Genomic DNA, 11,950 nt, shown 5'->3' on the forward strand with positions numbered 1-11,950 from the left:
AGACTGGCCGGGTCATGGGATACAGAGCTCCCCCACCCCCAGGGAGGTTGGGTCATCTCAGGCCTAGGTGAAATGTGACCGACAGCTGTTGCAATCTGGTGGCTGTTGGGTGGCCTGTGTGGAAGGCACTGGGCAGGCCTCAGTCTAATTCCCCGTAGACAGATCTCTGTAGCAGCTCTCCCCATTTACACCGGCCACTCTTCACCTCCCAATCTACACTGCCTTCATTACTCACACGCTATTAACCCTGCCATTTGGTCATTCACACGAACAGCCGGCAGGAGGAAAAGCAGACCTGTCACAGTCAATGAGAGCGGCTGGGCGCTTAACATGTCTGAACATCAGGTCAATTAGCTAGGGATCCTGGTCCACACGCAGTTTTTGTATTGGAATAGCTATGTCGGTGGGGGTGATTTTGTACAGATATACATCCCCTACTGTAGATGCTATTATACCAGTATGAAAATAGTACCTAGCTCTTATATAGGCTAGGCTGCTTTATACCCATACAGCTGAGTCTCCTTCCGTGTAACTATGCCAGTATAAGCACCTTTCTACCCATGTAACTCCATCCACACTGTGCTGCTTGAACTAGCCTTTAACTGTATTTAAAATGGTACAACTTTTGAGTGTGAACAAGGCCTGGATATGGATTGGGTACCCTGCCAGTGGGCAAAGATGCTGAAAGGGCCAAAGAATGTCTGAAGAAGCCATTTTCCATGTTCCATATATGCCGGTGTCAGAATCTGTTACCATCCATCCCTTCCCAATGGCGCATTCAAAGTAGCAGATTCTCCCTGCTGGAATTCTCTCCCCAGAGAGATATAATTCGTTAATACCAGTGCTATTTTTAAATCTACATGAAAGGTGCTCTCTCTCTTTTATTGAGTGTCATTATTTGTGCTGGCTGGGCCCCTGCTAACTTGGTTAAGATCCACTAGAGATGATAAGACACTTGTGAATAGCTCTCTATATAAATGAATAAATAAATAACCAAACTCATTCTTAAACACAAGCTGAAGGAATAACAAAGGTGGGAGGGTCAGGGTGTGTTGTTTATTTACTTAGATTCTAAGCTCCTCAGGCCAGGACAATGTATGCTTCTGTGTCTCACAAGCTGTTGGCACTTAACACATAATAAATTCATCATTTTAACTAGGCTCCGAAAGTGGAAAAACAACGCAGGCACCCACCCATCTTTCTTCCAGAGCCCTTTTAGGAATGATCAGTATCAGTACACAGAATGACATGGTAGGTGAGGTCATTTTTATTGGACCAACTTCTGTTAGTGAAAAGAGACAGGCTTTCAGCTCCACAAAGTTCTTCTTCGGGTTCTTCAACTCCATGGAGCCTGGAAGCTTGTCTCGGTCCAGTTAAAGGAATTACCTCCCCCCCCCCACCGTGTCTCCCTGATATCCTGGGAGCTGGGGCTAAATGTGGCTACACCACCACTGCAAACAACACTCAGAAAAGCAGACAGACTCATCTGACTGGCTGTCTAGTAGAAAAGCAGATAGACAGACTGCAAGTTTCTGCTTTTCCTGCACCAGAGAAATCTGAGAGTTTTTGCAAGTGGGAGCTTATCCAAAGCTCACTCAAGTCAATAGAAAGACCCCTGTTGACTTCAATGAGCTTTCCATGGAGGCCCTTCACGCTTATCCATCTTCTTTCCTGCTTCATTTATTACAATAATTTGTATTTAAAAAATCACACCTTTTGAGATTAGAGGATTTTTTTCAACTGGTATTGTAAATCCCACTGTTGTGAAGGGACCAGTGCTGCTGCCGGCCTTCACCCCAGAAATAACTGCCCTTCAGTGGCATTGTGATTACACGTGTGAATAGATTTGTCATGTATTATTTGCCTCGTACCAGCAACGTGCTCAGCAATGTACAAAACAGAAACCCAGACAGTCCCTGCGCCCCCCAAAAGTTTGCAGTTTAAAGGTTGGAAGACTAGGTCCCAGCTTTGCAATCAGATCTGCACAGATGGACCACTGCCCCCAGAATCTCATGCACATCTGGTTTGAGGATCGGGACGTCCACACTTCAGCGGGGTTTCCCAACTCAGAGATAAACAGGGCTGCTCCTGATCTAATCCAGCATTTCCATCATTGCTAGGACCAGTTCTGGATAAAGGATAGACATTCAGTAGTGTTCACAAAGCTTTAGAAGACCAGGCGCGCTGGGAAATCCAGAGGGGACTTCCTCTATTTACAAACGCATTCCTCGTAGGCCTCACAGAAGAAATGGGTTTTAGAAGAAGGATTGGGATCAAGAGAGTTTTGGTGATTGGGGATCTTTTGGGATGAAAGCTACAGAACCCAGTGAGTTTTATCATATTTCTTATAATGAGAAAAAGGGACTTTTTCTCCCTCCCCGGCAGGTCTGCATCTTGACCTGTCTAATCATGCTACAGTTCGCCCTTTAGAAACATCACGTCTGCCTCCCATCACTTCAGCTCTGACCCATGATTGCCATGGCAGGGAAACAGCGGGGTGTCAAGTGCTTTCCCCCCTCAAGCAAAATGAAAAAGGGAGCCGGGTTCTGCATGGGGAAATCACAGACGGAAAACTCTGCTATCCGAGATCTGGCTGGGCAGGCTGCACGGCATTACAGCAGCTGCACAATGTGCCCAAGGCAGCTTTTGTGCAGCGGGTTTTCCCTTTATCCCCCCCCAAATCCCCTCTTTCAGATAATCAAGCCGCTTCATCCATACAGTATCAGCCTATTCCTTTAACTGAGAAAAATCCCTGCCTAGCAAACAGCCATAGGGGAGAGGGGTGTTTGGGTTGTGTTTGAGAACATGCAGCCAGCGTCCCCCTGCACGGATCCCATGTAGCACTCCAATCATTAATGTATTCTGCAGTAAAACCCTGCTCTGACCGGCTGGCCAGACAGCCCAGGACTTTCACTGGAGTTGATGAGACATAACGCACGACTCGGAGCAGCGGCAGAGAGCATGATGTCAGGGAGAATACAACCGCTCCACGGAGCTCACTGCTACAGGGCGTGCTTGTAGGAAGATGAAGGATTTTGTGATTCCCCCCCCACACACAGTGAAATGATCACACACACAGCACTTAATGCAGACTAAACCAAAGAGCACGTACGACAGGACCCCGCTTTATCTCTGCAAACCCTGGAAAAGCAGAGTATTAGCCAGCATAGGGAAACACAGCCAGTTCGGTGGACATTTTCCCATCGTGCCCATTTCCAACCCTGCTATGTCTTTACTGTGACTGCAGAATTTCCTATCGCTATTGCTCTATGCATACCTTTGTATATGTTTTGCAGGACAGACAGGCTCGGTGTGTAAGGCCTTGTCTACACTAGCACTTAGGCTGGCAAAACTTTTGTCACTCGGGTGTGAAAACCCCTCCCACCCCTGAGCAACATAGGTTCTGCCGGCATAAGCGTTTGCGTGGCCAGAGCTACGTCAGCAGGAGACACTGTCCCGCCACCAAAGCTATGGGGAGGTGCCACTAGACCGCTTAGGAAACTGGAGCCTTTACTTCTATGCCAGTTTCAAATCCAGCTGAGTTTATCGGTGACCCAGAAGGATACGGTACACTCTGGACTGTCAATGATGTTCTAACTGCACCCAGTCTGGATCCTCAAACGTTGCTCATGGTTTGGATCTGGACGTGTGGTCAATGCATTTTGACTTTGCTGTTGAACTGCGCTCTTGTTAACATGACAGACAGGCCGTATTTGGGATCTAACACAGTTCTGCTGAGTATCCAGCCCCACGTACTCCTGTCTGTGTAACTGGGTTGGCCAATTCTCCTGTTTCCCAGATCTCTGCACACTAGACAAGGGGGACATTGGAAAGTGTATCGCACCCTGTGAAAAACACCCTACAGCTCTCTACCGTTTGCACGGGTAACTGAGGCAGTATGGGATGGCAGTCCCCTTTTTCCCAGAATGCACCAATACCAACAAGGTAAGGCTGCAGGTCTGGATAGGCCCAAGGGGTTGATGCACTTGAAACGGGACACTCCGAAGTGTGTGAGCTGCAGCCCTGTGCGATTGTGCACGTCACAGGTTAGTTGTGCTTACCAGGGTTCTGGGTGTAGTGAAGACAGGACCGTCAACCAATCATTCGGTGGTTCGTCAGTCGAGTCCACACAAACTGGCACTGCCGCGGGCATCAGTGTTGGCAGCGTCAGGAGAGAGGCCAAAGAACGAATGGACTCCAGAGGCTGAATTCTCCTCTCGACTCCAGTTTTGGGGAGGTGGTGTGGGAGACGCTGGCGCTGCGGTACCTGTTTTGTAGATAAACAGAAGACAATCGGTCGTCACGCTGGCAAGGTGGTCCCTTTCACGGACACTGCTGTCCAGTCACTCCAACAACTTAAAAAGAAAACGAATTAGCCATGGTTTAATAATGTTACAGATTGCACGAAAACTGACTGAAGCCAGAAAACATCAAACCAGGCTGACCCGCCTACTTTTGCAGAAAAGAGCAACAACTGTAACTTCAGATTCCCCGGCTGTTTGGGTTTTATTTTTCTCTTTGTGTCCCAGCAGATAAAGAGGGGGTGGGGTGGGGATGGCTCTCAAGTTCTTTGTTTCAGAACAAAATCTGTCATGTTGAACTCAAAAATCACAGTGTGTTTCCTCCACACAGTGTAATGGATTCACTACAACCCTTTCCTCTTTCCAGCAAACAGGGGCCCGGCTACATGGGCTAATTCTGAAAACATGCATTATTCAACTCCTGTCAATCCTCAGCGGCTCCTATGCAGTCCTTGTGGCCAATTGGGCAACTCCACATTTCAGATATGGATTAAAGATCAGGAAGACAAATAAGGAGGAGCATGGCACCCATTCAAAGGCTTTATCAACTGAAAACCAAGAGTCAATAAGAACAATGTGGCCCAATATAATTAACACAGAAATATTGCTCCAGCAGGAGGAAGACAAAACATGACCTTGTTGGTAAAACAAATACAACAACTCATTGTTTTCCAGCCAAGATGCTGGCCCTGATCCTACACTGCCTTTTGCAATGCGTAGCTGGGTGCGCCAGGCTCTTGTGTTCCTGCAAAGTTACATATGGGGCCAGTTAAAGCCAAGCATTAACTCTTTGCATTGAGCCTCAAGGCCACTGAACTCCTGCTCCTCTGCTCCCAAGATTGCAAGGTAACCATGGGGCTGGGGAGGAGCAATGCACCTATAAGCCCAACGTAAGAGGTGACAGACAGGATGGGCGCACAGGGGACCCCAGTCCTGCCTGAATGAAACGCTGCTGTGCAACCTGTGTCATAGCAGGAGTGGGGGCAACATGGAGAGCCGGTAGCCAAGGAGTTTATTTGAATGATGAAGATCACATTTAAAGTCATGTCTCCTTACATGCAGATGTATGTGGGCCACCATGCTTTATCTTACGTGCCGGCTTCACTGGATCAGGAAACGCTTGGCATCCCTGCTGTACCAGGACGAGCAGGATCAAGGCCCACATATGAAATTCTTACGGTCTTAAAATGGACACAGCCAGGTTAGAAATCATGAAGGCCCGATTTTCAGTGGTGCTGAGTGCAAACAGCTCCAGCTGCCATTCAGGAGAGCTGCAGGCACTCAGCACTACGAAAATGAAGCCCAGGCACACATTCTCAAATCAAATCCTGCTCTGGGTTATAAACAACACGCTCTCCTGGTTATAGGGGCACTGTCCATTTGAAATCGAGTCAACTTAAAAAAGAAAATGGGGTGGACTCGATGTAAGTTCAAGCACTACCTCGGCCTTGACATTTTGCGGTTTTACAAAGACGCTTTCCTATTTTGCTAAATATCTTTCTCTCCCCTGCTGCTGCCTGAGAGTCCCACACAAACTGCAAGGGGAAACAGAAGAAACAGGGACACTAACAAGACACAAAGTGCCATCGAAGGCACAGCACAGACCAAGCGGGGGGGGGGGGGGAAGAGGGGGGCATGGAGAAAAATGGCTTCTTGTGGTCCTAGACATTTTAAGGGGGAATTTGTAACACCCATCTACAAATGTCAGACCGAAGTATGATTTTTAAATGGACAGACTAACTGGAAAACTAAAACCACTGCAGCAATCTAATGCATCCCCCACCACGAATGGCTTATTTCTGCCTTTGACTCACCTTGAAGAGTGAAAACAGCCTGGTCAGTTTCATTTTTGTTTCTAGTCAGTTTCACTTTCACACTCCCCACACAGGGCAGCCCCAGCTGTCAGTTTAGGTTGTAATAGCTCAGGGGTGTGTTGGGTGTGTAAAACATGTGGTTGTTACTAGACTCTCTCCTCCCACCTCATGAAAAACTTCCAAGTGCTCTGAAGTGGTGTAGGCCACGGGGCCAACCCCAGCCCTGCTGCCTCCAGCCAAGCCAGCCCGGAATTGGGGGAACCCAACAGAAGATATGTTCTAAATGAAAAGGGAGTAGGGCCTGCAACAGGCCGCAGCCCCCCTTGCATTTCCCCAGACACACACTTAGCACTCCTGCTAATTCCCACACACTGCGCCCACCTTGTGCCCCTGGTCACCCCCTCCCCCTGTAGCCCACCCACCCCTGCACCCCTCGCCACCCCCGCCCCTTTGCACACGCTGCAGAAAAGGTGGGTGGGTGCAGGGGAATTGCTCGGCCCCACTGTGCATCCCCCAGCCAACTGGGGCCGGAGTGTTTCCCTCCCTCCGTTCCCCTTGCACTAGGTGCGGAGCAGCTCCTGTCCCCTCCCTACGCCTGCCATTGGGCGGGTATTTAAATGCCCGGCACGCCCCCTCCTCCTGCGCGCTTATTAGCAAGCCGGGGGGGCTGGGGGGATGATTTTCGTCTTTACCTAGCTGGGTTCGCGGAGCTGCCCGGGGAAGGGGGGGATCGTGCAGTGCCAGCAGCTGGGAGAGGCTCTCCCCCTTGCTCCTCGGATTTGTCGCTGGCCTGTCCAGCCCGGACTTTCCCCCAGAGGTTGGGGGGCCGCGGGGAGCGTGTGGCTGGGCTTCTCCCCTCCGCTCCCGGTTCACTCCGGATTGTAGGACCGTCCGTTCTCTCTCTCTGCGGGCTGCGCGTGTGTCTCCCCCGCGTCGCTCCCTGCCAGCCCCGCACAGGCACCATGGGCAGCCAGGGCTCCAAGGCGGCCAAAGGCGACGTGATGGCTCCGAAACCGGCCGAGGCGGCCGCGCCGGTCTCGCCCTCCAAGTCCAACGGCCAGGTGGGTGTCTGCTCCGCTTTGCTCGGGGCGGAGGGGGGGGATTAAAGTTCGGGCTTGGCTTTTGGGGTTTGCCTGGGGTACAGAAAAAGGGAGACCGGGGGGGGCGGTTTATCCCCCCCTTTCCACCAGCCCCATAGAATCGCTAGGAAGGGGCAGGCGGCGGCTGGGAAGTTGCTCCTTTTCTCCCTGGATTTTCTGGGGGGGGGTGGACAGACCCCAGCCGTGTCCCTTCCCCACCACGGCGGAGGCGAGGTAGTTCCCGGCCCCTGGTTACCAGCTGCCTTTCTCTGCCTGGGGGGCTGGCGTTGGGTGTCACCCCCCCCAACTCTCCAAAACCCCTTTTTTAGGGACTGGGGGGGAGGGACGCGACCCCACCCTGCAATCTCCATTCATGGCCCCCCACCCTCTTTTTTTCTCCGCGCCGCGCCTTTGTTTGGCGCTAACTCCCCCCTCCCCCCCCGGCAGGATCCAGCGGCAGCCCTGTGAGCAGGGAGGGAAACAAAGGCAGGGTCCGTGTCGCGCTGGATTTGGATGGGGGGCGAACCATGGCCGCATGCCCGGGCTGCCCGGGGCGAGCTCCCCGCAGGCGGGCCGGGGCGGGGCGGGGCGGCTCGCGGGGCTGGCTGGATCCGGAGAGGTACGAGTCCAACCGGAGGCCCTTAGAAAAGGGCGGGGGGGGGGGGAACCGCTCTTCTACCCCCCGCCCCAAATCCGCGCCCGGAGCTCGGGGGGGTAATGCTCTAGGGGCCGCTGGGGCGGGGCCAGTGGATGTTTTCTAGGATGCACTGGAGGGGGGGGGCGGCTGCTGTCTGCCCGCCCCGGAGAAGGACAATGCAGGAATCCTGCCATTCCGGCCAACGAGGTTTTTCTTCCTGGGGGGCGGGCAGGGGCCGCGCAGCTTGGCGGAGGGGGGGGAGGGGATTGCAGGGCGAGGGAGGGACGGGATGACTTTTTGTTAACTGGAAAACAGACATTGGAAGGGGGGGGGGGGGCTGTAACTCACGGCTCCATCTCGCTTCTCTCCCCCCCCCCCATGCTTGCATCGTGCAACAATGCCTCGCGGCCAGCTCCCCGCCCCTGCCCGGCTCCGCGGATGGAACGCTGGCGCCAGCTGGTGGCGGCGCCGTAGCGGTTCCTCTGACTCGAACCCCCCGCCCCCCCCCGGGTCCTCTCTCAACCTGCTCAGAGCAGGACTCGCCTGCCGTGGCCAGTGACCGGCTGGAAGCGAGGCTCTGCCGGGCTCCAGTTGCAGGGCACCCCCGCCCCGTTAGGCTCTGGGGTTTCCAGCCAGAGTCTCCCCCCCCCCCTCCGCGCATTCATTCGTGTCTGCAAAGCACTTACAAGCCTCAAAATATGCCTCTTCCCCACCCCACCCCTGTCAGCTCAGCGGCTTTGCCTGAATTCTGTGAGGCTGGCAGACCCCAGCTCCAGCCATGTGCGTTTGCCCCTGGGAAATGCCTCCACCCCTCGCCTGCCGGCTGCCGGGTGAGCATGGCTGGTGCATGCTCTGGCTGGCTACCAATATCTCCCACCACAATCGCCCCCTTGCCAGAACTGAGCCGGGTTTTTTTTATAGCGAACACCAACCCATTTCTTGTGGATGAAAACACCCTCTAATCCTAAAGCAGCCAGACCTCCCAGAGCACTGGGGGAATGTAGAGGTAGGATGGGTCTCCAGGGTCTAGCTAAGATGTCTAATGCTTCCTCTTCCTCTAGGAGAACGGCCATGTGAAGATCAATGGCGACGTGTCTCCAAAGGCTGATGGAGAGGCCGCACCACTGAACGGCAATGGGTCCGCCGAGCCCGTCAAAGAGGAGACCAGGGCAGAATCCAGCAGCGGCGATGCCATTGAACCAGCCCCAGCGGCTGAAGGTAGGGAGGCCAAGCCTGAGGGAGCTGCAGCCTGCAAGGAGACCCCGAAGAAGAAGAAGTTCTCCCTCAAGAAGTCCTTCAAGCTGAGCGGGATCTCCTTCAGGAAGAACAAGAAGGCGGCTGGGGAGTCTGCTAGGTCCTCGCCCACAGAGGAGCAGGGCAAAGCAGAAGCCAAAGGAGAGGAGAACCCGACTTGCTCCACCAATGACTCTGAGCAGACCAGCACCCCACAGGAAGGGAAAGCAGAGGAGAAAGGGGCTGTTGTGGAGAGCAGTGTGGCTGCGCTGCCAGCGGAGGGGCAGCAGGAAGCTGAGCCTAAAAAGGAAGATGCAGAAGCAGGGGAAGCCAAGGAGGAAGAGGAGCAGCAGCTGGGGGAAAGCCAGGAGGTGGCTACAGCTAAGCCAGAGGAGCCCTCAAAACCTGTGGTGCCAGAGCCCAGTACAACACCTGCAGCAGCTGAGCCCAAGGAAGAGTAGTCCACTTGGCATTGTCATCACTTAAGACTCTTTTTGTGCCATTGTCTTCATCCCAATAACACCGTGGACTTGCTGCCTTGCCCATACACCCTCCATGTTCAAAATAGAACTGACAACACCTTCTAAAATTAAGACACCTGAATTATTTTTCGCCCCTGCTCCCCTTTGCGGCTCACTGTTCAACTGGTCTGGATTCCCATCACCCTGACTTTTGGGAATAGTTTGCTGGAATCCTTTAAAACTGTGGAGGAAGACGATCCTGGACGTAACTGGAATTTATTCAGAGAACCCAGCTATTACACCAGACTGAGCTCTCTGCTGACCTACTGACTTTTTCCACTAATCCTCCAAGCAGCTTTCAAAGTCCAATAAGCCAGTGACTGTTCAATGGATTCTTGGTTTAAATTCCTGGTTCTGACTTCATTTCAAGTATTTTGTGCTTTTTATAGAAACCAACAGTTTTAAAAGCTAATCTGGTTAGTTTTTTATGATGTCTTACTATTGCTTAAATCCATAAAGCTTGTAAGTCCGCTGTGTTTAATTTTACTTCTAAGGGGTAACTTTTCTGGGGGAGGGAGGGAGAGAGTGCAAATTAAATTGTATAATGTGAATTTTTGTTTTCTCTGTAAATAATTTTTTAATGGCCAAACCATTTGATTTGCAATTTTCTAACTTCTAAAAATTGTATGGGTTTTATTGTAACACTTGAAAGGAATAAATGGTGACCCCTTTCTGGGTATGCATGTTGACTTTTGTTGGGGATGCTGAAAGAATGGCCCTTGAAGATGGTGGCAGTTGCTCATTTAGCCTAATGGCTGTTGCACTTAATCACTATTCCTAACTGTAATAGCACTTAATTGATGTGAGTACATTTAGACACCCAGGACTAACTGCATATCCCTCTTTTGCCCTGTCCCAGACTACAGAGGGCTGTCTGTCCAACACTGGTTTCTTGCATCTTGTGTGAGGCTGTCTGGGCCATTAATAGGATCTTTACTTAACAGCCTGCAATATATTGATCTTTAAACCCTAGTCTTCTAGGTGTACATGATTGTATTTAGCATCAGATGATGCAAGCAAAGTTTAACAGCAGCTGGATCAATAGCCACAGCCTAAGGCTGAGAGTTAGATGTGACATGCATGGCTGCTCACAGGGTGAGTTGAGCAGGTGGGGGTGAATTTAGTCTAATGCCCTTATGAGATGAAGTAAACATTTTAGAGGGGGACTTAATGCAGCCCTTATGGGGCTTGTCCAAACTCACGTAGGAGCCTGAGCTGAAAACTGAACATGTGAGTTCTCCCTTCACAGAGGGCAGGCTCCCTCTAAACCAGAGGAGACAGCAGTAATCATGAAGTGGCTTAAAGTATTCTTATAAAAGCTGAACCTTTTAAATGCTTACTTTGCAGGCCTAGTATGGGGGCCAGTTTGCAGCTGTTCTCAGTCAGGGGTCCACTTTAAAAATACTTAATGTCTTGCCTGAGCCTGCACAGGGGACACCTAAGCCTCTCCTTAAAGGTGAAGTGCTGCCCAAGAACTAGTGATACCTACGCTAGATCCTATACCATCTTTGCTGTATGGCAAAGTACTTTACTCCATTAATTATCCTATGGTAAAACATTCACACTTGAACCTTCAGCATAGGTGATTTGTCCATAACTTGAATTCTGCTGGACTAGATGTTTTGTCACCTCTTTCAACTTACTGTTGTAAGGTGGTACAGGTAGCTGCTGCTCCATGAAAATAGGTACAGGTGCACTTACCCCATAGGGATCATTTTACAAGGCATGTTCTTACACATGCCCCCACTATGAAGTGCTCTGCTATTAACAGTACCGCTATTACTTGGCTGTATAGCAGCCATTTTGAGTAATGCTCAACCCTAAGGGAAACTTACATGCAAATATGCACAAGCTGACAGTAGCTGATGGGTTGTCACTTGGAAAGTGGAAGATCTGCCCCCCTACCCCTTCAATTGTAATTGACCTAGTCCAAGGGGACAGAAGAATTAACTGCAATCTACAATCACCTGTAGACCTGCTGTTGGAATAGGTTGCTCCCCTATAAGGAAATGCTAGTGTATGAACCTCTGTCAGATTTGCTGCATATTACCCCCTAGCAACCAGGACCCCCCTTCTAATAGCATTTAGGATAGTTCTAGATGTCAGTTCAACTACAGGAAAACATTCCTGTGCTTGAAACTATTTTTTCCCTCTTCTAATTACACCAGCAGTAACTGCTGTGACAGCAGGCATCAACTACCTCCTAATGAAGTGAGACTAGAGCACTCAACTTTCTAAGCAAGGAGGAAGACTTGACCTATGCTCAGTTCTCCAGGAGAACTCCACAAGGTGCAACCCTGTTAACAGTAAGGATACTGTTGCATGAGAACAGCTGTGAGCTGCTTAAAGAGTGAAAAAAATGCTT

At 51.1% G+C, this 11,950-nt stretch overlaps 1 protein-coding gene and 1 long non-coding RNA gene across 2 annotated transcripts; one reads left to right on the forward strand and one right to left on the reverse strand.

The window, feature by feature from the left end:
- Positions 1–1,041: 1,041 nt before the first annotated feature.
- On the reverse strand, positions 1,042–6,436 carry LOC137143844 (uncharacterized). Its single transcript, XR_010917277.1, has 3 exons — positions 6,116–6,436; positions 4,062–4,267; positions 1,042–2,128 (listed from the first exon to the last, which is right to left on the reverse strand). It is a non-coding gene; the product is annotated as an uncharacterized lncRNA (long non-coding RNA).
- A 358-nt stretch (positions 6,437–6,794) lies between these two features.
- MARCKSL1 (MARCKS like 1) lies at positions 6,795–10,853 on the forward strand. The gene is made up of 2 exons (XM_067533928.1): positions 6,795–7,176; positions 8,893–10,853. Exons 1-2 carry the CDS (start codon positions 7,078–7,080, stop codon positions 9,523–9,525), a joined length of 732 nt encoding a protein of 243 aa, XP_067390029.1. The 5' UTR covers positions 6,795–7,077; the 3' UTR covers positions 9,526–10,853.
- Positions 10,854–11,950: the final 1,097 nt, after the last annotated feature.

The sequence above is a fragment of the Emydura macquarii genome, unplaced genomic scaffold, assembly GCF_026122565.2.
Source record: "Emydura macquarii macquarii isolate MOO-44397 ecotype Brisbane River unplaced genomic scaffold, CSIRO-AGI_Emac_v2 contig_3348, whole genome shotgun sequence".
Lineage (NCBI taxonomy): Eukaryota > Metazoa > Chordata > Testudines > Chelidae > Emydura > Emydura macquarii.

What these genes read in the sequence shown, in the direction of transcription:
- MARCKSL1 (XM_067533928.1), top strand. Translation starts at nt 7,078, where the DNA reads ATGGGCAGCCAGGGCTCCAAGGCGGCCAAAGGCGACGTGATGGCTCCG. An exon ending in CCTCCAAGTCCAACGGCCAG is followed by an intron (nt 7,177 to 8,892) that starts GTGGGTGTCTGC and finishes CTCTTCCTCTAG; the next exon opens with GAGAACGGCCATGTGAAGAT.